General features: G+C 39.5%; 1 protein-coding gene and 1 long non-coding RNA gene across 3 annotated transcripts; one reads left to right on the plus strand and one right to left on the minus strand.

The window, feature by feature from the left end:
* Positions 1-750: 750 nt before the first annotated feature.
* Positions 751-26,399, plus strand: LOC122779898. Its single transcript, XR_006361627.1, has 4 exons — positions 751-818; positions 1,031-1,124; positions 6,226-6,285; positions 22,513-26,399. It is a non-coding gene; the product is annotated as an uncharacterized LOC122779898 (long non-coding RNA).
* On the minus strand, positions 6,198-20,549 carry cnih2 (cornichon family AMPA receptor auxiliary protein 2). 2 transcript variants are annotated; one of them, XM_044042564.1, is made up of 6 exons: positions 18,963-20,549; positions 15,552-15,620; positions 9,533-9,580; positions 6,954-7,066; positions 6,732-6,875; positions 6,198-6,256 (listed from the first exon to the last, which is right to left on the minus strand). In XM_044042564.1, the coding sequence occupies exons 1-6, from the start codon at positions 19,041-19,043 to the stop codon at positions 6,229-6,231; spliced, it is 483 nt and encodes a 160-aa protein (XP_043898499.1). In that variant the 5' UTR covers positions 19,044-20,549; the 3' UTR covers positions 6,198-6,228. The 2 variants fall into 2 exon arrangements, with proteins under 2 accessions (XP_043898499.1, XP_043898500.1); XM_044042565.1 differs by lacking the exons at positions 6,198-6,256; positions 6,732-6,875; positions 6,954-7,066 and adding an exon at positions 9,213-9,427.
* Positions 26,400-26,636: the final 237 nt, after the last annotated feature.

A 26,636-nucleotide genomic window follows, 5' to 3' on the forward strand; every position in this document is an offset into this window, starting at 1 on the left:
ACCTGTAAAAGCCACTGGGCCTCATTCATAAAAAATAAACCATGATTTGATTTTAAAATTTAATTTTTAAATTAGTTGTGAGCAGATTAAAAAAAGACCATTACTACTGAATGATGCCCCTGCTTTAATATAGTCTTGGAATTGCCTCAGGATTTGATTCCAATTTCCATTTAAACCTGTGTTACTGAAATATAGCTACAGGCTTCAGTTTAATAAACAACAATTTAATTGGCAAAAACACATTTTATGCTTAACTTTCAAGTCATTTCAATTAATTGTGCTTTTATTAGGATTTTTTTTCTTCAGAGGAGGCAGAAGCCAACAGTCAGTGTGAGTCACGCTCAAGTGTGACTGGACAAACGACCCACAGTCTAAATAAAAACTTGAGTGCGAAGAGGTTTGACACGTTCTTGGACACAGTCAGCCACTGTTAATCAGGGAAGATGTGTGAATAAGGTGTACACAACAATTATGTGTAGCTAATTCAGTGTGTTAGCAGGAATGTGAGTGTGGAAATATCTTTCTGCTTTTTCCATTTCAGAAAAATGTTTGCTTTCATAATGAAATAGCTCCATTTTGCTTGCAGTCAAATGTGAATGGTCATTATTGTTATTCTATATGCAAACAACATAAACAGAACAGTCATCTACCCCTGTTAATATGTTAGCAACTGTGTTAAGCTATAGTCGACGTGACAGTTATTAGTTCCGGTTTAACAGGAAGTTCATTTTGAAAATAGGTATCTGTGTATTTTGTTGGAAACTTAACAGCAGAAAAGTGCGAAGAAAACGGAAAAACTTGACTAAGTTCAGAGGAAAGTAAGCATTACAAAGATTAAGCGCATGACGTATTTAACAGATAACAGTTAAGTGATTGTCAGCACCAGTCAAGAGTGGCAACAACGTAAACGTGTTTTGTGTCTTTTATTTAATGGCTAGCTATGCGAACTTTAGTGCGTGCTAGCTTTCTCAGAGCTATGTTTGCCGCTGAAATTCTAATGTGCTTTTTTTTCTGTCTAATTTTTGTCTAGCTCTTAAGTTGGTCTTTCAAGATCAATTCAACGTTTTGACCATCAGGAATGACTCCCCCTTTCTTTGACTGGACTCTACAACCCCATACCCAAGGTACAAACAGTGGCAGGAAACAAATATACAAATCAAAGCAAATAAAAACACTGGGAGAAAGGACAATTCGATCAGTAAGTCAGAGATATACAGTACATAGCAATATAATCCAGCACCATTAATTAAACAAATATCAACATTATACCCACTTGGCCACGAGGAATGTTTACATACTACATGTATATATGCACAAAATACAGCATCCACACATCTGCATAGACATACTCTTCCATGTTCAGACTCTCTAGTTCACTCTCAACAATTAAGACTGTTTCCACATTCAAAAAAGAAACATTAGGCCATCCCAAATGAAAGCATGTGGTCGTTTTTTCTCTTTGCAATCACCATGCCATGTTGTGTTGTCTTTCATTGCAGGTGGGGTAAGGCAGATAGGTGTCATGTTGCGCTCCAGATGGCAATGTGTGGGTCTAGTGCAGTATCATAATTATATACTTCTGAGAAGCATTTTAAAAAAATACCACCCCAATATGTAGTTATCTTAGGGAGCTCCAAAAGCGGTGGCCTGGTGTGATCTCTTCTGACTTACATTTTATGCAAAATGGTCAGACCGAGGGATAAAAAGAGTAATGGAGCCTATGCAGTGCTTTAAATTGAATCAGACGCTGTCTGGAATGTATGGAGCAGGTGTGAATATCTTTGAGCTTCGTAGTCATCATCGCTGACAGTCCTGCCAAGGTCTTTTTTCCCACGCTTCCTTTAAATACTGTGTGGAGACTTGTGTGCAGTGAACAGATCAACAGAACCAGTCTTGTAGAGCCAGGGGACCGTTTGATTCGGTGTTTGTTTGACCTTAATAATTGCACATGTGGTTTTGCTGTTTTTGCATGTCTGTACAGCTGTGATAACACACCAAAGCTCTGGAATGCCTTTGCATAATAATGAATGAGCACAAATGCGTGTCTGTGTGTGCATGATCGTGCGTGTGCACGGGCGCACCAATTGTATATATGCCAATCATGGTGTTTCAGTCCAATCAGTTGTAGCCAGTTTCCATGGCAACAACTAGAGCACAGACGTAGGAGAAGAGGGGAAAGGAGTTGAGACAATTATCGTGGTGGAGGGTGCTGAAATAGGAAGAGCCTGGGAAGATGAGTGTGTAACAGTGTGAACTGTGGGATGAGACAGAACGAGAAACAGATGCATGTGTTGTGAGAGAGCAAGCATTTCTCTTTCCCTGTGTGTGTGTGTGTGTGCCAGGTGTCATATATATATTTAGAGGCACCAGGGTTGTGGTTGTCATGACTACATACATGAAACTGTTAAATATGTACTGGATGTAAGGGGAGAGAGAAGAGTGAGGAGCTGTGCTGCCAGGCATATACACCAACTTGAATTGTTTGTTTTTTTTCCTCTTTTGAGTAGAAGCCTTGGAGTGAGGCAACAGGAATCTCTAATACAATTTAGTTTCCATGGTGACAGCAGGGGATGATGATGTGTCCTTTTCTAACAGAGGGAAAATGCCAGCTTGAAGCCCCGCACTGTTTTCTGTCTGAATCATTATTTAGACAAGTGATAACCTGGCAAACCTTACACACACACATATACACTGCAAATGATTCCCAGTGTTCCGTGCTCAGCTTATTCCTTTTTTCAATTTGGAGACAGAGGGAAAAAGAAAATGCCACTGAGGGGAAAAAAAAAAAAAAAGAAGGCTGTCACGAATATTTAAATGCACCACAGCTGCAGTGACATTTTCATTTGTGATTTCTTGCCATGTGGAAATAGATTCTGTCAACTAAGTTGTGTTATGCAACCTAACAGGCATTCAGTGGCCTATAATTTGATATGTTACCATTGTGGAGGTGCAGGCGTTAATCAAAGGCTATCACTCTCTCTGCTGCCTCTCCACTGGCAGCCCTTTTTACATCAGTGGAGAATTTTTCCATGGAATTCCGTTATTTTGGTGCCTTTTCAGAGGTTGTGCGAACTACTCTGAATACACTTACACATGCAGCTGGATTTTTTTGTCAGCCATCAGTGTGCAGTATGACGAGGGTTTCTGAATTGCCCTTATCATCCTCAGAATGACTTTTTCTCTCTGCTTCTGGCAGAGCGTCATGTCTGCAGAACTTCTCACAGATGGACCGGAAATCAGAAGCTCAGAGACGATCATTTTGGCATTAAATATTTTATTAGAATACGGCGTCAGAGCAAATTGCTGTACATCATGTTGTAACCTAATAAATATAAAGTAATCCACCAAAATTTACTGTAGCATACACTTAGGATAATTGTATAAAAGACGATTACAAATAGATATACTTAAATACACTTTTCTAAAATGCTTTGTTCAGAGCAACTACATAATGACATTCATCCAAGCTGTTTTGCTCCTGCGTTCCTTGTGTTCCTGTGCTTTAGTAGTGATTGTCCACACTCAACGCACTCACGCCATTGGCAGAGTTTTGAGGTCTCCGTGTCCTGTGATCACTTCAAACATCATCTGGCACAATGTGTACTGTCTACGTTGTCTTCACAAACACTGACAGGCGAATGGAGAAGCTTCAGCCAAGTCAATGTTGTTAAACTGGTTCCCCCTTACATTTTTACTCATTTCACATGAAATTGATTTAAACTGATGCAGTCTGTGGTGGTGGTTTGAAAACATAACGACCAAACCCTTGAAGCAAATGCTTTGCTCAAACTCAATTGTAAAAGAAGCCTTATAAATGAGTACAAATATGAATTTAGATCATTGTAAAAGTCATACATTAATCTTTTTTTTAATTTATTTTCAGAGGTAAACTCTTACTTAATATTCTGTTTCCCCCCCTGAAACTTAATTAAAGGGATAGAGGAAGGGTTTTTGAAATTTGGTTGTATTGCCACATTTTCAACACTGACTTTCTCAAGTGCACCTCCCATTTCCTGGAACCAGCCTGGAATCTGGACAAATTGGGTCTCATAGAAAACATGGCTGCCAGCAGGGACATAAGGAAAAACTGATTTTGAAGCTTATCAACGCCGCCAACTTAAATGTACTCAGTCTTACAAATTTGTTCTATTACATTATTGAAGTCAATGTTGGTTATGTGTCAATAACTCATGCAACCACACTTCTGTATTTTCTCATGCTTGGTTTAGAAACGTCTGTGCCTGACATTCCACTGGTGACTCCACTGAAATTATGTTCAGTGTGTCTCTCTCCATACCACATAGAAATGTATGACTTACTCCTTTTGGAGTAGCATTTGTTTAACACAACTTTTCCAAGCAATTTCAGTAATACTAATACAACATTTGCTTCATAGATTTGCTCCTTTAATAGAAATTATCTTGGCTCTGACGGCCACTAACTAAAGACAAATGTCAAAAACAGTTGATGGATGCGCTAACATTGGTTTTTATCTTGTCATGAGATTTATTGACTATAACTTTATATGCACTATTTTAAGCTTATACTTCCCTGTATGTGTTCTGGTATAGGTATTCAGGTCATATTAGGATCAGTAGATTCTGCAGTAAACATGTAGTTTCATTGCTTACACACACAAATCCCAAAGCTGATTTATAGGATAATACAAATTTAGGAATAATGTATAATAAAAGTTTTGCATGTTGTCATGGGTATTTGACGTCATGGCTGTTGGAATTTACATGTTTTTTATTTTATTTTAGTACATCTTCATCAGAAACTACTTCAAAAGGCTGCAGTATTCAACACACACATGTCCTATAGTTTACTACGCGCGGGGGAACCAATGTACAGCGATCATCACAGTTGCTTGCACGCTCCGCACTAGTTTCGGTTTTCGTACTGAAAGTCACACGTGTACCTTCACTTTAAATAGATCAAACTTATGAACACATGAGAACAAAGGCAGCTCCAGTTGAGGAGAAACTTTGCCGTTTACAAATCTGTTCTTTGAAACCGTGATATATGATCGTAGATATATTGAGAGGACTCAACTGTCTTTATTAGAGTGGAGATATTGTCGGACTCACTGCTCCGTATTATTACATACACTGCGTCGATATGTCTCATGAATCATATTACATTGCTAGTTTTTAATTGCTTTTTATACATGATAGTTCTTAGTTCTTCCTCATAGTAGAGTGGTTGTGCTAAAATGACCATAGTATACAGGAGATGTGGATGAGACAAGAGTAAACGTCACCAGAAACAAGGCGCTCCCTGCACATTTACAAAAGACGACAACAACGGGACTATAAAAATATTGTGCCAAAATCAACTTTGTCGAAGAGTGAAATTAAATTCGGAATGTACATTACAAGAAAGTGTACTACAAGATCACACCACTGCCAAACTCAGTCTCATAATTTTTAGTGTTCACTTTTTTTTTTTTTTTAGTTTGGCACAGTGTTTTTCAGATATACACGTTTGGCATCATATGTCTGAGCATTAAGTTCTACAGAAAGCATGAACCTAAAATGTCACCGAGCAGCTACAGACTCACAATTAATCATGACTTCTGAACTTGTGATTGATTCCTTGTTGTAGTTACGGAGTGAAATTGATTTTTTTTGGCAGAGGCTGGCATCAAAGACATGTTCTATGTTGATCCTGTGTGTGCACACCACATGGTTATTTCCCTGCTTGGCCGCCTTCTGCATTTTTTACAGTGCTTTAACCTGTTTCTGACAGTTGTACCTGTAACACAACCAAACCAAAAACCGACACAATCCTGCCCTGACTTATAGAGTACAGATATATATATATATATATCTTGTTTTCCAGCCCCTAAGTGTTTGTAGGTTCACAGTGAGTTTAGCGGCTGGATCAGTAAGAGCAGCATGGGAAAGCTCCAGCCCTTCATATTGTTAAATAGTACAACGGGTCAAAGGCAACACAAACATCCTCCGTCTGAGTCATTTCCATCTTTCAAAACTTCATCCAGCAGTCCAACAGCAGTAGCTGGGATAAAGCAATATAATTGAGGGGAGGCAACACCTTTACATTCACATTATCACTCAGATTGGTCATAGATTAGTCCTTGTTTTGACTGTTGAAAGCCCAAGTCATTGGCTGGGAAGGATGCATGGAGAGCAGAAGTGTTGATGCCTCCAGTCATTCTTCTGGGTCTTTCTTACAGATGTTTCCCTTTTTTTTTTATTCCAGATGTTAGAAGCTCACCAAGGCGTAGACCATACTGCAGCAGGAAATCGACCATGGCCAAAGGTAGATGAAAATGGGGGGAAAAGAATATATATAATTTTGCAAGTTCATCCAAGATCAACCTCTAAAGTGTAGTGTCCCATATGGGCAACTGAATGTGCATATGAGGTATTTGATATGTTTACTTTGCACCTTCTCCTACTCTGTAGTAATTAAATATAGGTGAACATACATGCCGTATGTGCTGTATCACTTTTTATCTGAAATTCAGATATTCATTTGAACCGGGTGCAAGAAGTTCAAAGTAAGTTTAAAATACAGCCTCAAAGCACATTTGACCATCTGAAGTAATGATTGCATTGTCCAGCACAGGGCATCTTGAGCGCAGCTTGGCCTTAAATTCATATAAAAATGTAATATTCGTTTATTTTTGGAAAAAGTGACAGCCCCACATATACAGTACAAATTCTGGGTGATAGTAGAGGTAACGTAAAGATGTTTTTACTTACCTGTAGAGATAATAGAAGAATGAGATCAGATAGAAGCCCAGCTTACACCACGACTCCTTCTGGCAGTAGTTGAGAATATCAGCGTTCATCACACTGACAGGATCATACATGACTTCTGACCCGTCAGCTGGCCGGTGAAAAAACCTGAGAAAGCAGAGCGGCTTGGCTCACTTATTTAGCAGAGAAACAGAAGCATGTCAGACAGCTGTTGTGGGACGGTACCTCCACAGATGGTACAAGAGCAGTGGGATATTCAGGCCCAGTGTGACCCACTCTCCGGCACACATGAACATCAGGCAGAAGAGCCCGTGGATGGAGTACTCCGGGACTACCAACTAACCAGAACAGACACAGAAAATCAGGTTATAGGTCTGCAAATAACTGAGAAAGGGAACTGTTTAAATGCTACTGCACAAAAAACTGTGATACTAAAGTCAAACCATCTGAATGCAGCTCATTCAGACTGTTCTGATCACTTAGTTTAATGTAGAAAGCACTCTAAATATCTCATATGTTTCTGGAAATAAACAAGATGTCTCTCTAAAGTATAAATAATAAAAAAACACCCACATAGAAAACGGTGAAATACATTAGCCTTTACTTCCGAATAGGATCGTATATTTAACACAGGTTCCTTTTTTAAATGTATCTGCTCTGTAATATTAATTAACACTGTTGATAGGGTTTGTTTGCAAGCTATAATTTACAGTCACACTAGTATATTACACACTGCTTTAATTGTTCAAACATGTCAGTTTTGAGGTCATGATTTTTTTCTGGATTTCCTTGCTATTGTCACGACAGTTCTCTTAACTGTTCTTTGAAGTTGAAATGAGGTTACATATAATGTACCTCTGTCAGTAATGGGGGTCCACTGCCTATTTGGACTTTCCATGCTGCCGTCAATATCAGCAGGCAGCAGCAGGCAGTGAGTCACTGCAGTGTGCCCCCGCAGTAATGGCGGCTCCACCAAAAGGTAGAACTCACAAATCAGCTGCTGTATTTGTCTGTACATGTGGTGTTTCTTGAACTGATGTGTTTTCCTGGTTGTAAAACCAAACGAGGATAGTGAGAGTTTTGCAGGTCGGAAAACGCTCATTCAGAATAACTGATGCAGCTGCACAGGTTGTTCAGTCTAGGTCTAATCTCACTCTGGCACTTGAACATTTTTAACTCTGTTTTATGATCTCCACCAACTCATACCCGCTAAAAGGCTAAAAAGCTCCCATTTTGTTCCTTTGTTATTTTCTAACCCTGTCTATTTCTCATTTGGTGTCGAGCAGGTATCGTACATACAATGAGAGTGAACCAAAACAGTCATTCTGTAAAATGGCAGTGAGACTGCAGTATTGGGTGATAACTCTCACACCAAGTTGACCCCATTCTCATGGCAAGTAGATGTGTGAATTAGTTTCTACAGGAAATGATCGATTGTAAATGCTGTAAAGAAATAACCACACTTAAATCATCCGCTTTGTTTGACACGACAGCCAGTAAAAGTCGCCATTGCCCCTGTGCTGATCGATGTTGTTTGCTGGACAAATACATCACCTCTGATCAGGTAGTGGTAATAACCCACTAGACTGTAGTGACAGGAACACAATGTCTTATTGCGAGATGAAGTAAAGCCATCACAGTGTCCTGCCCATTGGGAATGTCCTTGCATAATTATATTTGCACTGCTGATAATTGTGTTGAAAATTACACACGTCTAATTTATTTTTATGTAACAGAGTGATGGAGTGAGTGAGTGTGTGTGTCAGTGGCACTCAAAGCTGTAGTCTATAATTGGTTTCCAAAACACTTTTCATCTTGTTTGTTGGAATCCTCCTCACGTCCTGATAGCCATCAATAAAAAAGCCGTCAAGGGAAAAAAAAAAAATGAATAAAAGATCTGGTGTTTTCAGTGTTTTTCTTACAGGTGATTCTGTCACGGTGGAGTCGGTATGAATGAGCCTGTCCTCAAAGTACTCTCTCTCTCCACTCGGCTTCAGGCTGTGTTTTAATGTTTGTATAAAACATTGATTCATTACATCACCAAAGATTTTTAAATTATGTGGGAAATAAAGGATAAAACGTCAACATATATGAGTGGACACCTGTTTGATTGACATCTAGTATTGGTGTCTGTGAACGTCTCTTTTTAAAAACTAACATGGAAGCAGTCAAATCATAATGTCAAGGCTTCAAAACGAAATTGTTAGGCAATCGGAAGATGAGGTCCTCTTTGTACATAGGTAGGATGTATGAGTTACATAGGTGTTGTATAGTGTAGCGTGCCATTGAAAGCTATTGCAGTGGGTTTTCTTCTTTCCTCCAGAGCACTTCCTTTGTCGATGGCTATCTGGACATGAAGAGGATTTTAACACATAACATACAGACTCGAGCTTTAAGTTCCTTACAGCACACCACTGTGGAAGTACTTCATCAATAATTCAGTAGTGAATATTAGCAAACAAATGTTAATCAGGGACTTCATACTCATGCAGCCCCCCAATAATCAATGACTATTTATCAGTAAATGGGTACAAAGTGACCGCCACAGCACCACAACAGCTGAGATGGACTCTTGAGTTCTTTACCTGAAAGCCTTGACATGTGAAAAGAAATCTCATCACAAAAGGCACAAAGCCTGCACTGTATGATTGTTCTCCATGGCTGAGTGTCTGCAGAGCAGTGACGGTGGTGGGGATGGGCTGTGTGTGAGGTGAATCAGTGCACATTACAATAACCAAAGAAAGAAATTGTTAAGCTGTGTTTAGTCATCGGCCAACAGCAGGTTAAAAACACTGATTACTCACTCTGCGAAGCAGGTTGCAGATCCTCTCAATGTTGAGAATCCTTTCCCTCTGTGGAGACGATATAAAGAAAAGCTCAGATGTCTCACATGTCTCAGAAACATGTATATTTTCATCCATTTTTAGATCTCAGCAAGAACATGGTAATAATGGTAATGCTTTCTCATTTCTAATGTCATTTTCAGGTATTGGTCTCTTTGAACAGCAGCCATTTTGCCATATTTACAGCTGTAAATCATCACCAGTTGATGATTTACAGTTGTATTTAGCCTTCCCAGTTTCAGAGTGCATGGGGGTTCACTTTCACACTGTCCTGACTAACATAAATTGAACAAAGACATTGTTAATGTGATTAGACACAGTTGTGCCCTTTTTGCTAAAACATGTAAAAATGGCTGTTGTACAATGGTAAACAATGGTTAACTGTTTTTTTAACTGAGGGCAGAATTTAGGAAAAACATCTATATTCACGCGTCACCTCCCTCCACTGTTGACATCGCACAGCATCAACCTAGAAATATTGACTCAGAGTCAGCAACTAATTAAGGCTACCAAACAATAAATGACTAAATGGCGAATTTCATCTTAAACACTTGAGTTGTTTCCCATTATTTAGACATGGTACCACATCGTCGTAGCTACATGTGAAGCACTGACAGTGATGCATGGCGCAGCTCGTCGGCACTTTGTAAGCCTAACAGCTCTGAGTCTCCTGTGAGCCATGATGGAAGCTTCAATTATCAATTTTAGAAATGAAAGTCATCAATCTTCTGCTGCATTGACCATTTAGCTGCTCTAGGAGCTCTCATAGTGACGTTGTATTTGGGTGTCCATTGATTGGCTGGGAAATGAGATGTTGCGCTGCTGGTTATAGCCGTCACTTTTCAACAGCAGCAGTTAAAAAAAAAAAAGGCTAACAATACAATTTACTGTATTTCATGAAACAAACGTACATAAGATAAGCAGCATGCTACAGTTCTAGAGCCATATATACAGCCTGTTTTTATCATGTGTGACAGAAATACTCATTCTCTTTTTATGACACATTGAAGCATGTTTCTTAGTTACATGATCATGGCTTCCGGTATTAATCCCCATGTGGTGTGTTTTCCTTCAGCTGTAGCCATAGGCTACACCTTATATGAATCTGAGGCCATACATTCAAACTCCCACAGTCACCTGAAAGTCGAATTTGCCCTGGATCCACAGCCAAACTCTGGTTCTCCCTCCCCTCTGTTTTTTTTGTTTTGTATGTATTATTATTTTTTATTTTATTTTTGCTTTCTTTTCAGCACCACACCCTGAGCTTGTAAACTGTGCTGTGACAATTCGCACTTGGTGCTAAATCATTACACATATCATGTCTCAAAAAAGTATTAAGATTCGTACTTGAAGTTTGATTACTGTTATTATTATTATTAGAGTTATTACCATACTTGATGGCATGAAATTAAAAAAAATTGGAATGAGCTGAACCCATTCGTTCTGAGTAGTTAAAACATTTAATTTAAACAACATGGCCACACAGTGGTGTAGTGGTTAGCACTCTCGCCTTGCAGCGAGAAGACCCGGGTTCGAGCCCCGGTTGGAACAAGGGCCTTTCTACATGGAGTTTGCATGTTCTCCCCGTGTGTGCGTGGGTTCTCTCCGGGTACTCCGGCTTCCTCCCACAGTCCAAAAACATGCAATGTGGGGATTAGGTAAATTGAACACTCTAAATTTAGGAGTGAATGGTTGTTTGTCTCTAGTTGTGTGTGGCCCTGCGATGGACTGGCGAACTGTCCAGGGTGTACCCCGCCTATCGCCCGATGTAGCTGAGATTGGCACAGCACCCCCCGCGACCCTCTCGTGGAGGATAAAGCGGTTAGATGATGACTGACTGATTTAAACAACATTTCCATTATTTGTAAGACAATCTATAAATCTATTTATTTTTTTTATTTTTTTTTGTTATATATTGCCTGAGTTTCCTCCCCTGAGGGTGAATGTTGCTCATATTTACATTGGTAGTTTTTAAACTCAAGGACATTTATCGAAACACATCCATGTACAACACTTAACAGCACAATGCTGGAGCTGGCAGCTGCTTTTTGTACACTGTATTGTTTGTTATTGCTCATATAAACCATAGTTCCTGCCTTAAGTCTCTGCGCAGCCTCCCTGAGGTGCCACATTTTACTTCAAATCGCTCTGAATATTCAATGCTTGACACAAAAAGAGCAACAAATGCGGGGTGAGGACTGTTGTCGAGTTGCGATTAATAATCCAAAGAATTGTCAAGAATATGACTTTCTCTAAAGCGTTATTTCACGGTGAAAGGTAAAATACGGGGTCTTCATGGCATGATTCATATTTGAAGGCATTTTTAGTGGAAACTAGAGAAAAACACCAAGGCTGCTCAGTTTCCCCTGACTGTCAGTCCACTCATCATTACGGAAACCTGAATAGAAACCAACATAGACCTACATATAAAGTACTATTACTTTTTTTTCCAAAGCATTATTGGCATTATTAATAATAAAATTGCTAAAAACTCCACATTCTCACAAGGTTAGCAATCGTTTCCATAAAACTTTTGGAATTTTGCTGCTTACAAACAGACACATACAGTATAAACAAACAGACCAAATAATTGTGCTTTTCATCTTAGTCAACCAGCAAACACTGTATTGATGTTACACCTCCCTCTGAGACTATAACCATGATTCATGGCCAGTAGAGTAAACCTACATTAGGCACATGTTCATTCTCTTCCATTTCTGCAACATTTACTGCTTTAATCTGTTTTTCTAAAGCCGCTTTCACACTAAAATGAGTACCTGGGATTTTATAACCTGGGTGAAGCTGTCAAAAGAAAATATAGATGCATGGAGAACAAAACAAAGTGATAATGTTACAGTGGTTATTATTTTTCGTCTTTAACTTCCCTTGCAAAAATAGAGCAGAAAAAGAAGAAATATGCTTGTTCACCCGGGTATTACATTCACACTGGTGTTGGTCACAGCTGAAGCTGAAACCAACATGCATTGCAGTGTAATTTGACCTGAGAGTGAATGCAGATTAAACACATCTCCACTGGTGTAAAGCCAATTTAAATGTAGGATTACATTTTTTTCTATGTGGGTTGTTAGACACAGCAGTTGAGTGAAAACAATTATTATTATTATTTTTTTTTTGTTAAGGCTGTTGCAAATCAATATTTTGTTTTCCAGTTTATTGACTTGGGAGAGACTGGTAACATCACATCCTGATGGATCATGTCATTTCTGAGCACTTCCACATGTTGACATGTTGACATCAGTTAAGATGACAACTTTGCGTTGTCTGTTACAGAAAGGAACACCTGTGCTGTGTAATACAGGCCAGTACAGCCTTGATACAAACACGGCTGTGAGGAAGCTTTCAACTGCGTGTAAAGTGATGAAAAATATCTCTTCTGACTTTGTCACACCACAGGAAAATAAAATGTGTTACTAACCACCATGCCAAATTAGAATAATTAAAAAAGGTGCTAAGTGTTTTAAAATCATGTAATAATTAAACAACATTCTCTGCTCTGAGACGTGAGGTGGATGGGTTCCACTGGAAAAGCCAAAAGACATAAACACACACACACATTTTACCGCAGCCCAAAGCAGGTGAATGTTGCCATTTGTCAGTTTTTTCACAGAATATAAAAGTAAACATTTCGGTATCAAACCTCTTGTTTAACGTACATGTAGGGAAGCGACGTTCAACTGCCTTTGGTGACCCTAGGCCTGGTCGTAACACATACACGGTTTAGTGGGGACCAAAGCAGATGTATGTAGCTGTTGTTCAGTGTTTGTACAGCGTGTTATTAGCTACAGTCCTGCTATCTCTTTTCTCCCTCTTTCAGTGGTCACTGCAACCTCACAGGCGTCTGCTCTTCCGTGTGCTTTTTTTTCTACTTAATTTCCTCTTTAAGAGTGGCTGCTGGGATTGGCACCAGCAGCCCCTCGACCCTCATGTGGAGGGTAAAGCGGACAATAGATGGATGGATATAAGGATAACCTCCCGTGTTTGCTTTACATGCACTTTAATGTAATGGACACACTTCAGTTGATTCACACTTCAATCTCTCCATCTTCATCTGAGGAAGGAAAAATAACACATCCTCTTTGAACTAAACAGTCGCAGTCGTGTTTGTGCCAGAGCTGCTCCTCTTGATTGCAATATTGTGTTTCTTACAGGTATTTTTCTGTTTTTTTTGTCCACCCCCCTGCATCTGACGTGCCTCCACACTCCCACAGTCTGTTTTCGCAGTTTACTCTCCCACTCCTCATCACTCTCAGGTTCAGATCATTCCTAGAACATTAGCTAACTTGTGAAAAAGGCATTCTCAGCTGCTGTTAACTTGCTACATGAATAATAGCACTCACTATTGACTCACTGTAATGTTATCAAAGAACCTAACACTGTATATTACAGTACAGTAACAAAATGTTACTGATGACCTAAAAATGCCAACATAACATGGTTACTATAATATAGTAACATGTTTAGGTCATATCCTGGTAATTGTCATGGTCAGTCTCTTATGTCCCACTCTATATTATTTACTCTTTTACAGAATTACTACACACTATTACCATACTGTTACTGTACCATAATGTAAAGTTACCAGTATATACACAAAAGAAACTTGCACTTACATTACAACAGGTTGCAATGTTTTCAGTATTATTAGTAGTATTAGTAGTAGTATACCTTGTGTACCTTCACTTACTATGTTACAGACACAGACACACAGGCATTGTGTGTCTCATTGTAACAAAAAGCAACTTCACTTGTATCAGTCTCATAAATTTCATAAATGCTCAAAGCAAAGGCTGCCTGACTGGATTAATAGGAATTTGTTTTATAAATGTATTTGTACTATACAAATATTTGATGTTGAAAAATGAATACAGAGGTTAAACAACACTGAACAAAACATATGAAAGGTCCTAATCCAAATTCACAATAAATTAATTCTTGATTATTTTTTTTTGATGATTATTGACAACAGAAAACAGCTCACTGTGAGTTCTCAATGTTTAAAAGCCTATTTAAAACATGAATGAGGAGTCTGGTTAAACTAAATTTAACTTTCCTCCTGTCTGGTCTAATCTGACAACTTTCTTAGGGTATAAATACTGTCTTTTTCACAATATGCTCATTACTCCTTTGGATGGGCATGAGTATTTGATTGTTCAATGATTTGCTTGATTCTAAAAGGTCAATCAGTTACTGTGACTTTTCATAATATATTACAAAGACGCAAAGCAAATGTTTCATCACTTGTTGCACTTGAAAACAAATCTTTTTACTCCAGTGACTCCCTAATTTGTGGTGCATCCATTATCACTATGTGGCAGCAGCAGCAGCAGCAGTAGCAGCAGCAGCAGCAAGCCTGTCTGACTTTATGCTTGTTTGCAGAAGTGAAGTTTACGAGGTTTCTTGAATGCACCGTGAAGCTGCTCATCTCAACTCAACACACTGTAGATCCCACAGAAGTGAGTAAATTACTAGGGTCTTTGAATGCATTTCATTAGCTACTGTTATTTTAGCACACTGTGAATCCTGCATTGCTTTCACTAGCTCTCATGCGCTGGAGTTTAGAGTGAATGGAAATGAATGGGTGAGACTATATTATGTTCATCTAACAGATAGGAAACCTTCCTATAACCTTACCTACACATCCACAATCTTCCAACCACCAACTATGGCAGTACCATATCCTATCTTTCACTATAGAAAATGACACGGATATAAATAATTAGAATAAATCAATCTAAAAATTAAGTTATATATCTGAGCACATTTTAATTGACACTTTAGAAATAAGGGAGTGTTTAGTCAACACTGGAGAAAGGTTAAGGTGAAACCCTCAGTTTGTTCTCACTGTTCACTGTGAATCACAGAAATGTTCCTCTTGAAATTGACAGACAGAAGGGATCTCTGTCTGTGCATGCGAGGGTTTGATCACTCTTGAAAAGAAATGAAACAGCAGGCTTCTTACCGCTCTGGTGGGATTGCTCTGATCAATGGGGTTTTTGAAGTCTGTGCGGAGCTCATCAAACGCGATGATCTGAAAAAGATAACAGGCATTTGTTGTCCCTTAGTTACTTTTTAAAATCCAGTGCCAGTGCCAGTGCCACACATCTAAATGTCTATTTGGTACAACTGGTCTATTCAACGCTTACACTTCTATGCCTACATTTTTTTTCTACACACCTTACCTCATCCTGCACAGCTGCAGCCACACTGCTCACTTTGCTTGAACACACATGGTGATTAAATAGTTAATGTGTAATTACTTACTGCCTCATTCTTCCCCCTTTACACTCTAGATTAGCTCCTCTTGTTTTTACACAATGTGTCTTTAGCGGTTTCTTTTTACTCGAACAAACTTCTTCTTCTTCTTATAATGGCGGCTTGCATCCATGATGTTCCACAGATCCTCCTGGTGGAGTGTTGTTTTTGAATGTGACCAATCTCCATTTAATGAGCCTCATAGCAGTAGGAAATATAATTTCTTTGAGTTGCCTCTTCACATTAGGGAGGTCCCTTCACTGCGTGTTTTTGAAATCTCACCTTAAAAACACTCTTCTTTCATGACTTCCATTGCAGTGTGAGGTGTAGCCTGTATTTTGCTTTACTGTTGTTGCATTTTTTATTGGGGTGTTAGTGCTTTGTACTTTTGAGGTGAGATGTTTGTTCCCATGTTCTACATCTTTTCTGAAGGACAATTGCCAACTGTGTTATTTTAAAAGGGCCCTGTAGAGAACATTTGAGTGGATAAATGAAAGGTGGGGAAAGATGTGACACATTTACATGAAATCCTGAATGATTTCATTTCTTTTTGCCATTTTAGCAAAACAGATGACACCATGTTAATGTTCAGCACTGGTAGCACTCTAACTGCTCCCTGTGAGGAGGCTTTGAGTGGTAATTTTTCTACCCAGTCCGCTTGATTAATTGTCTGTAATAATTATAATTCTTCCTGCATAGACCACCAGCTGCGCTTATCATCAGTCCAGCTTTTAAACAGCAAGCGTCACTAGCAATGGCTCATTGAAAAGCAATAAATACAACAGGTACTATTTGCAGATAAGTGAGCATCAGCGTCTGACTCGTGACAGCGTCTGATATTATGAACTCTCTGTTTGAGCAGAAACAGTTTGGTAATTCCCCTCCGCATGAGTCCATAAGGCTCTCCCTCGTCTTCTTTCACACTTAGCTCTGTTGTAAACAGATGCAGTTTCCATGGCAACATTGCAAGCCCCTAAGTGGGCACCATGGTTACTTCACAGTGACTCTGATTGGTGGAGAACCACATCGAAGTGGGGTGCCATACCCTCCTGGTGGAGGCAGACATGGTGGAGGGAGGGGGGGGGAATCGGAGTTTGATGAGCGTTTCAATAACACGCTTGAGTGCTGAGCCAGACGCACACTTCTCCTCATCTCCTTCACACGCAGACACACTGACTGACTCATAGTCTCACCCACTTAGTCAATTGGTGCGTTAGTCATTTCAAGTCATATAATTATATATTTTTTTGTGTTTTGCATTGTTCCTGCATCTATATACTGATGTTAAAGGTGAGAGATCGCCGCTTTAGTGTTTGTGCTGTCTGTACAAAGCTGGTGCATTGATCCCCAGCACATTTCTGTGCAAATAGTGCTCAAAATGCCACAGGCACACAGATTCTCAACAGTCCTGTGGCCAGATTTATGATCGTTGTGTTATGTCACCTCCCTACACTCATTACATGCAGTTTGCCGGAGCCTGAACACTTTGTTTGAGGAACACTTTATTGCCAGTGCTCTGGGATCATGAGAGACAGAGCCAGCTGGAATCTGTCTTTGTGTCAGACGTACTATGACTAGTGGTAGACTGCCATTTACAAGAATCATTAGATGCACAGATGATGATATAAATGTCCAGTGTGTAAGACTCAGGCCCAGTCCCATTTCTCGTGTCCCTTTTCCTGTAATTACACAGGGTAGTGGTTAAATTTAGCCGTACTGAATGGGATGTCCCTTTAAGAACGAGACACCACATGTTTATGTTGGAGATTCAACATACCACCATCAGTTACCAGTTTATGATATGTACAAAAGATAGCAAACACGTTCTTTTGTGTGTTTGTATGTGTGTAATCACTTTTTCATGAAATTTGTTAGTTTTTCCATTTATATATGTTGTTTTGCTTTGCGGAGGCTGCCCTCTTGCACCGCCGCCATGTTTTGACAGCAAAAACCAGCCATGGCGTGTGTTTTGTGTTTTGAAACAGAAGCTTTCTGCATAAAGGGAGATGAATGGCATCCTCTCGTCGTTCCCCGATGCTTGTGGGGAAAAGGAGTGGTGAGCGGAGGAGTCCGCCATTTGTTACCATCTGCTGTCTCACCATTAGATGTCACAAATTCTTACACACCGGTACCTTTAAGGTCCCATGCGTTTAAGAGTCGTCACACTTCTCCTTCAGCTACGCGATGCTCCCGCCACCAAAATTAATTATAATTCAACTACCTGTCTTAAAAGCTTGTTTGAAATGGGAAAAGGGAACAAAATGTAATTTAGTGGCTTTTAAGAGGTCAGGCTGTCTCGTCAAGAACAAACAACACCATTTTGGGAAACATGCTGCAGCATATCATTATCTCTAGAGGACCTGAGCAAGGTATTTGTGTGTGTCTGTGTGTGCATCTGTTCTTGTATTTGTTACCTCCTAAAGAGCTTTTCTGGCATAAACACTGACCTTGTCAGGACTATTAGACTTCTGGGACAGAAGGAGACCAAAAGCTGGTCCTAATGAGGCAGAACCTTATCCCTGAGGAACTGGATAAGTTTAGGGCTAGTTAAGGTCAATATTAGGCATTAGCTGGTTATAGTTAAGGTTAGGGATTAGGCTTTGTCTAGACCAGTGGTGTCATTTAATGAAGCACCTCTTTACAAAGCATATTAAAAAACGACCTGAAATTTCTTGAGAACAAGAAGTGCAATTTCAACAACATTTATGTCTATGTTTACCATTTACACATGCGTGCATTACAACCTACAGATCACAGTGGATCTACAAAGGCACAAAACATTTAGTCACAGGTATCTGGAACTGAAAAATATGGTATTTGACTGCGAAATGTTCACAAATTCCAGCCCACGGGCCATGTTTCTCCCCCCTGGTCTAGACTGGTCTGTCCAACTTAATGGAAGTCAAAACAGTGTCCTAAGAAAAACATCTTTGCAAACCTGTGTGCGTGTTACTGTCAACTGACAACTGTGGGTGCATTATGGTTGTCTGCCTGCGTGGGCTGGTGCGTGGTTGTTTTCAGGCTCTACATTTTTGTGCCCGTTTTAAGTTTCAGTGAGTGTGTGTGTGTGTGTGTGTGTGTGTGTGTGTGTGTGTCCATTGTGCACAGTGCCACTCACCTGCCATATGACAAAGAAGATGAGCGCAGCGCACAGCACCAAGGTGAGCATGTAGCAGAAGGCCGCAAAGGTGAACGCCATGGCCGAGCCAGCCAGTCTTAACGGTGAGACGTGTGAATAGAGACACACGAGACAAAACGAAGAACTTCCTCCCACCTGTCCTTAGCCTCTCTCTGGCTATGGCTCACTCTCCCTTTTACCTTTTGTGGAGGTTATTGTCTTCCCCCCTTTGTGTTGTCCAGTTAGGTTAAGTTCTCAGTTACGATCAATCATCTGCCTGACTTCTCTTCCACTCATGCTGTGTCTTTGTGCCACTTTGTACAGCTCTCTCTAAACAGCACGATGACCCCCCTGTGCTCGCTTTGATTTAGGAAGCACTTATATGAGTCAGTCTTTTTGACTGACACAGGTGTCTGTTGTTGGCCTGGTGCACCTCTTTTTTTTTGAGTCTCTGACAGACAAAATGTCTGTATCCTCCCCCTCCCTGTAGTTTCTCTTGACTCAAAGCCTACACGTACACATTTGCTTCTCAAGTGTCCGACAGACACGCTGACAACAGAAGCACAGGATTCTTGTCGATAGTGAGCACAGTAAGTGCTGTTTTCAAAAAAGATTATTGTGGTTATTGTTTAAGGTGGTTATGGCTTGTAATGTGGTCAGTAGTTTTTCATATGGCTTCATCATTTCATCTGTTGCTCCAAATCAAGAGCATGCTTAATGACGCACATGTCTAAATCATAGTCGAATGTAAACAAACATAGCTGCGGCGTATTACTTACAGAGACAGTCTCTTTGCGTGTTACTTATTGTATTACAAAAATGTTAAGAAAAAAAATTAAAGAAATGATGTGAGGCAACGAATATTGGAACTGGGTTACAGTTCAAATGACTATATAACATTACAGTGCCAATATCACACATTTAAGAGGACAGATATAAGATCAGAGTATAGTTTCAATTAATTAGCATGGATCAATACCTGGACTGGTCTTAACATCGAGTGGAAAATACCTGTGTCTGGTTGGAGACGTGTCTGCCACTGTACAGTCCACTCTTTCCTTGTCTCTGTCAATTTGGGTCGACACCATGTCAGAATGCTCTGCTCTGCATCTTTCCCTCAGAAGCATCCCTCAAATTCTCCCCCAAAAATAACAAAAAAGGCATTTAGATCTGCCTCTGCTGACGAGCAGAATAAATAACTCAACTCCGAGGGAGATGTGGAAAAAAAAATGAAAGAAAGGAAAATGGAATATGTCACCAGAAACCTGCAGAACATCTACATGTGAGACACTTTTACGCTGCTTTTAAAATGTTTCCTTCTCTTAGGCAAAAATCTCCACAGCCCTCAGGAGTCATAGGTTAATTAGTCCACCTTTCTGTTGTCTCCTCTTTCTTATTTCCTTTCTTTCTAAACCCCACTGTCTTTAGTGCTCTTCCCGGAGATTTTTAAAAACAGACCTGAATGTGTTTCCTGAGTCTACTGTCTCCGTCTCTCCTCTATTTCTCAGACTGCGAGAGAAATATTTCTATCACGCTTGATGTTGTAACAGTCGACCAATAGCATCACTCTGTCTCCCTCCCTCTCTTATTTGCTCTCTCCTTCCTCTCTCTCCTCCTCTCTGTCCATCAGTCTCCCTCTCTCTCTCTCTCTCTCTCTCTCTCTCTCTCTCTCTCTCTCTGTCTCTCACACACATTTATACATTTCCATAATCCCTTGTTCCCCAGAGAGTGATGAGGGGGCAGGGCAGGCTGCAAATGTTTCTCCTTTTGTCTGTATCTCTGTCTTTCTCCATCACTCTCCCTCCCACTGTCTCTCCCTCTCAACAAAGCCCTCAATCATTATTCAGTTCATGAAAATGTATGTTCTGTTATGTCTGAGGGTGTTGCTCTCACTCACCTGTCATTTCTTTTATTTTTCCGCTCTATTAGCTTTTCACTCAACATCGGTGACATTGTTCATTTTAAGTTCATCCCCTCATGTGTAATTTTTACAAACCACTTATTGCACGTAATATTTGAAAACATTGCAAGACTTTTTTAATCTGTGTACCACTTATTCTTCACACAATTCTGTACAGATGCTGAAGTCAGCAGCCACTGCTTCAGGGAAAAGCCAAATAACACAATGATCACCAAAATGTCAAGGTGACAACTTTTATTCCAACACACTCGCAACCTTAAAAGTGCCTCAATACCCCTTGTTACCCCATTAGAGCTGCAACTCATGATTATTGTCATAATCGATTATTTTAATTATTTTAATAAGCAATCGCTTGGTCCATAAAATGTCAGAAAACGTTAAAAAATTTTGATCAGTGTTTGTCAAACCTGGAGATGAGGATGTTCTCGAATGTCTTGTTTTGTCCACAAACCAAAATGAATTTTTTTGAATGATTTCTTTGTTATATGGGGCAAAAAAAATTAAGAATATATTCACATTTAAGAAGCTTAAACAATCAGAAACCTTGTTTTAATGATGCAAAAGCTTCAAACCGATTGTTTGATTATCAAAATGGTTGACGATTAATTTAGTAATCGATTAATCAAGTAATTGCTCACTCCTTCCACACCAAAGACCAAAAAGAAAACGAGGAATTTTACAGCACAATACATCAAATGCATTCATTTGTCACTTCTGTGTTTGAGATCCCTCATTTAGAGTTACCTAAATTACACAAACGTTCCAAAACAAGACAGCAGCAGATGAGCAACTTTTGTGTCCCTTTGACCTTAAAATGCTGATTTACTCCATGGAGTTTGATGCTGGAGAGTAAGCACAAACTTCCGTTTCTAGCCAAGACTTCGGTAGGTGTAAGGTTTACTAGTTGAGCCTGTTAATCGTCGTTTTTTTTTCTTGTTTTCCTGTCTCTGCACATCATACATCCACACAACCTCAACTACCTTAAAGTGAAAGTGATCATTGTTGACACATTTATTGTAGCAGGATGTTATTGAACCAGGTAAGGCCTGACTTTTACGAAGCCAGCACTTCATTTGCAGCTGATAAGAAATAAAACACAACAGACAGGAAGACAACAAAGTGGAAGTATTGGTGCATCGTTCTGTTTTCTAAGCTGTTTTCACACAGAGCATTGAAGATTCCCAGGGGAATTCGATTTGGAATTTGTTCTAGGACCAGCGGGTAAAAAGAGCAACGGTATTTTTGCCCTGCTCAATGGAATTCTTTTAAACCTGTAAAGAGAGCCATCTGGTAGAAAGAAGCTGAAGATTGTTTGAGAATATTAAGAGACTGCATATTCAGTATATAGAGGGAGTTTACCCAACATGTACATTTACACCATATTTGCCACCTGGGATCCTTTATTTGCACTAATCTGACCTGTGTCAAACTTGCTATGGTTGATCCTTTCAATCGTTTTAACCCAACATGTGTCTGCTTTTGCCTCCAGCAGGTACAGAGTGGTACTTCAGGAGCTGAATTTGTGCTTGTGCATGGATATTGTCCAACATCTGATTGATCTGCACTCTTTTATTCTCTCTTCACCAACCCTTTCCCTCTTCTTTTCTGGCTGGAACTAATTTATTACAGGGCCCTAAGTTTGCCAACAAAAACATTCTTCACTCCATTACACCAGCACCAGCAGCCTGGATGGCTGACAAAATGCAGGTTGGCTCCATTGATTCATGCTGCTACCACCAAATTGTGACTCTGTACCATCTGCATGCCTCAGCAGGAATCCAGATTCATCACGCCGGGCTCCTTTCAGTGAGCATACACTGCACACTCCCATTCCCTGTTCTCGACTGACTGTTTGTGTCAAGGTTTGATGTGCTGTGCATTCTGAGATGCTTTTCTTTTTCGTGCCACAGCTCATGATCAAAGTCCCGGAGATTACTTTCCCCCCTTGATTCTGATGTTTGATGTGAAAATTAACTGAACCTGACCTGACCTGTTGGAGCAGGATTTAATGCATTGTTACTGCTGCAGGGTGATTGGCAGGTTGCACCAATAAGCAGCTGCAGTTATTACTGATGATGTTATGAGAAGTTTATCAGTTATTAGGTTAAGTATTAATCTGTTGTGAAAAGTGTTTCCCAAACTTTTGTCATGGGGACAAACCACTATGACACGTTTCACAATGTAAATCATGATGGCAGATTTGTGCATAATTACAATTAAATAACATTTTTGACTATTTTACTGCCTAAATGTTATGTTAGTATATTGAGGCTGATAGCTGATACTTTGTCATGGAACTATGATAATATCCGGGTTACAGCACAGAGCAACAAATTGAAGGTTTTCATTCATTTGGGTTAGTGTGTTGTAAGTGTTTGGGGGATCCCCTACAGTCTGGCCAAACCATATGTTGAGTGAATTTTTCATGTATATTATTGGAATTACATTTGAAATATTGTGTCGCAACAGTGACTCAGCTGATGTTGCTTTTATCCAATTGTTGTTTAGCCTTCTTTAGCAGGAGCAGTTAAAAACAACTTCAGTGGTTTGGTGCCTGATAGAGGAACCTCAGTTTTTACACAATCTGGATTTAGCTGCTGTAGTCAGTTGCATTAATGAGGTAATCATTCGTGATACGTTAGTTTAAGTCTTCAAATTAAACTCCTGCATGGATTTTATATGTAGGTGGAAGATGCTGTCCATGGTGCTGAATGATATGGGCTGAAATTCAAAGGCAGCCTGTGACAAATACTGCATATTTGCTGCCTGGACGACACTGGACTAAATGTGATGTTGTGTGTATATTGACCTTAAAATGAACCAGACGTATTATGGGATATGAAACCATACAATACAATCAAAAAGGGATTCAAAAAATTGTAAGAATATTGTAAGAAGAAAAGAATAAACCTAATTTGTAGCAGTAATGAACTTGGTTTGTTGTTAATTTAAGACACTAGCCATTTTAAATGTATTCTATAACTTTAATAATTATTGTCAAGTTTGACAGTGGTCCACTGATCAAATTAAAACCACAGCTCCATCAACAATTGGTTATAAAGATAAGATGGGGGAGAAATTTAAATTGGTAGATCAGCACAGAGGCATCATCATAAAATAGCGATTTCCGTAGGATGTAATACACAGTGTTTTTCTCTTTTAAGCCTCTATCCACTAGGGATGAGCATTTTATAAAAAGTGTTTACAATGTTTTCAATCTTGGTGATCTAACGGTCACATTAGTGAGCAGCAGACTGTGTACGTTTTAGTAGATGTAGCAATAATCTCAGGCACCAGCTTGAAAAAGGGAAGAGCACTGGAAATGCGCACGGACCAGGAGTGTCTGTACACATGCTGCGGTAAATAATCATTCCTCATGTTGAAACCTACAGGGTTCTTTTTTTTTTGTACTCGCAGTCACAACCCACTGAGCATTTACTTGCTGTTTTTTCATTAGTGGGTTTAGACTCCCCACTAGTGGTGAAAGCATGTGACTGTAAGCACTGATTACTTTCATGTTCATGTATGTTACACTGCAGAAGGTCACATGAAAACCTCACAATACAGCAGAAAAAATGACAGCTAATGCATTTCTATGAACATGAATATTACTGACAATGTGCCCCGATATCTAGATAATGCTTTTCATCAAATGACAGTTGTGTTTTAGATTGATGAGCAGCAATAATGACATGTAATGTAATGTAATGTTTTACACATGCATGTAAGTCTCTCTCTCTCTCTCTCTCTCTCTGTGCATGTGATCCACATAATGATAATGGGTGGCATATTACTGCGAATAAAGACCATGACGGATATTTAAATTGTCCACAAGATGGCAACAAATGAGAAGCAGGGCGACAGTGACACAGATGCTCACATTAGGTGTCTAACAGCGGCACTGATGCACCGATGAGTCACTCTCATAAACTAAACGTTAAATAATTGACGGCCTTTTCAGGCGTCCTCGCTTAAAGAGAAAAACAAAACACCGTCACTGACTGTTTAGAGGAGGGACTAATTGAAATGATAAATTATTAATTATACAAATTATACATTCATCCATCCATCTTCTACCACTTTGCTGTGGCAATCTCAGCTGACATAGGGCCATAGGCGGTAATGTAAAATGGTGTGTTTACCATTAACTTGGTTTATTGTCCCCAGTTTCTGTACATTTGCATGTCTCACTTTGGAGATGTCTGACGGTAGCAGGCTTCTGCTGAAGTGGGCTTCATTGCATTTCATACTTTTGAATCTCCTTTGTGGTGGTAGGAGTTGGCTTTAATGTTGAATTGAGTAATTGTACAGTAATTATGCTTGATTTGAATATATTATGTTCACAATTTAGGTTTGAACAACATGTCTTTTGCCTGTTTCCTGCAAATGAGCCGGTTACTTCTAATTGTGTTCATGCAGCGTGATGAGCTGTTGCAATAAATATCCTGTAAATTAGCATCCTCAAGAATTGCAAATCACCCCGTGGTCTGACATATTAAGCAAATGATTCCACAGTCGTATCATTTCACATTTGCGCACTATTGACTCAGGAATCTGAACCGTATTACTATGAAGAGGGAGAATAGGAGCGTGTTTATGAACACTGTGTGTTACACCACTTCATATTTCAAAGTATGTTTTTTTTTTATGGCTTGTGATTTTATTCTGTTGGTTTTGTCTGATGCTTTTATTCTTGTGGTTTTATGATGTCTTCCATTTTATGTTTGTATGTCTGCTGCTGTATACTAATGGGTCCAGCCTTGTTGAGCTTTATTGTCCCAATAAGGACAATAAAGTATTATTATCTATCTTCTGTATATCTATCTATCTATTTAGCCCCAGATACCTGAAACATAATTATATATGGCGATAAGACTTAAAGAACTGTTAAAAAACTGTCATCAGTGTGAATGAAGTCTCCAGTCTGGTGGCAGCTGAAGCTTGAGCAGTGAACAGCCGAGGGCAGTGTTTCGTGGGGTTTGGCATATCGATATCAAAGACGGTCTCAGTGGTACGCGCAGGCGTGTGGATGTCAACAGCTATGCCACCAATACACTTTGAGATCAATGTGATATCTCCTGCTGCTCCTCTGGCCCCAAATGAAATGTTTTCTCTTCTAACAGCTTTATTGATCACCTTTAACGATGGTGGTGAGGATCAAAGACGTTTACTGTACCCAGACATCTCAGTGTTTCTGTTAAAAACCTGTTGTTGGTTTTTAAAAGTCCACATTCTCCACCAGTCACATATGCAGGACACAGTCATACATTGTGTCCTGCATGTAGGGCTGATATCTGAACTTTGATGCAGATTCCTGAACAATACTTTGTTGTTAAATCAGGGTTAGTCAAACTGGTGGCCGGGGGGCCACATGCGGCCCTCCAATTGATTACATGCAGCCCGCCCACGAAAGTGCTGTGCCACAGCTGCCAAGCAAGGTGATGTAATATAAGACTAACTATATATGACATTCAGTTGTAATTATTGCTTTATTAAATGTATTACACTCAACATTAAATGACATGCATTTAAGCTGTTTTCTATTTATTTCACTGTTTTTGTGCATCATAAATATGTATTTTATTGTGAAGTGTACATCATTTTATATCAAAACAAGCAATTTAACTTTGAAATTCTGTTTAATAACATTATGAATATCTTATATTGCCCACCCGCTACTGAACAGTTGTGACTTTTTTCCACTTTAATTTTCTCTAGACCGGCCCCCTCCTGACCAGACTACATGCTCTTTG

This window comes from Solea senegalensis, linkage group LG13 (genome assembly GCF_019176455.1).
Source record: "Solea senegalensis isolate Sse05_10M linkage group LG13, IFAPA_SoseM_1, whole genome shotgun sequence".
NCBI lineage: Eukaryota > Metazoa > Chordata > Actinopteri > Pleuronectiformes > Soleidae > Solea > Solea senegalensis.

Excerpts from the sequence above, each read along its gene's own strand:
- cnih2 (XM_044042564.1), bottom strand. The coding sequence starts at position 19,043 with ATGGCGTTCACCTTTGCGGCCTTCTGCTACATGCTCACCTTGGTGCTG. Across the intron at positions 15,621-18,962 it reads TCTTCTTTGTCATATGGCAG|ATCATCGCGTTTGATGAGCT; the intron begins GTGAGTGGCACT and ends TATCTTTTTCAG. Across the intron at positions 7,067-9,532 it reads TCTGCAACCTGCTTCGCAGA|TTGGTAGTCCCGGAGTACTC; the intron begins GTGAGTAATCAG and ends TGTTCTGGTTAG.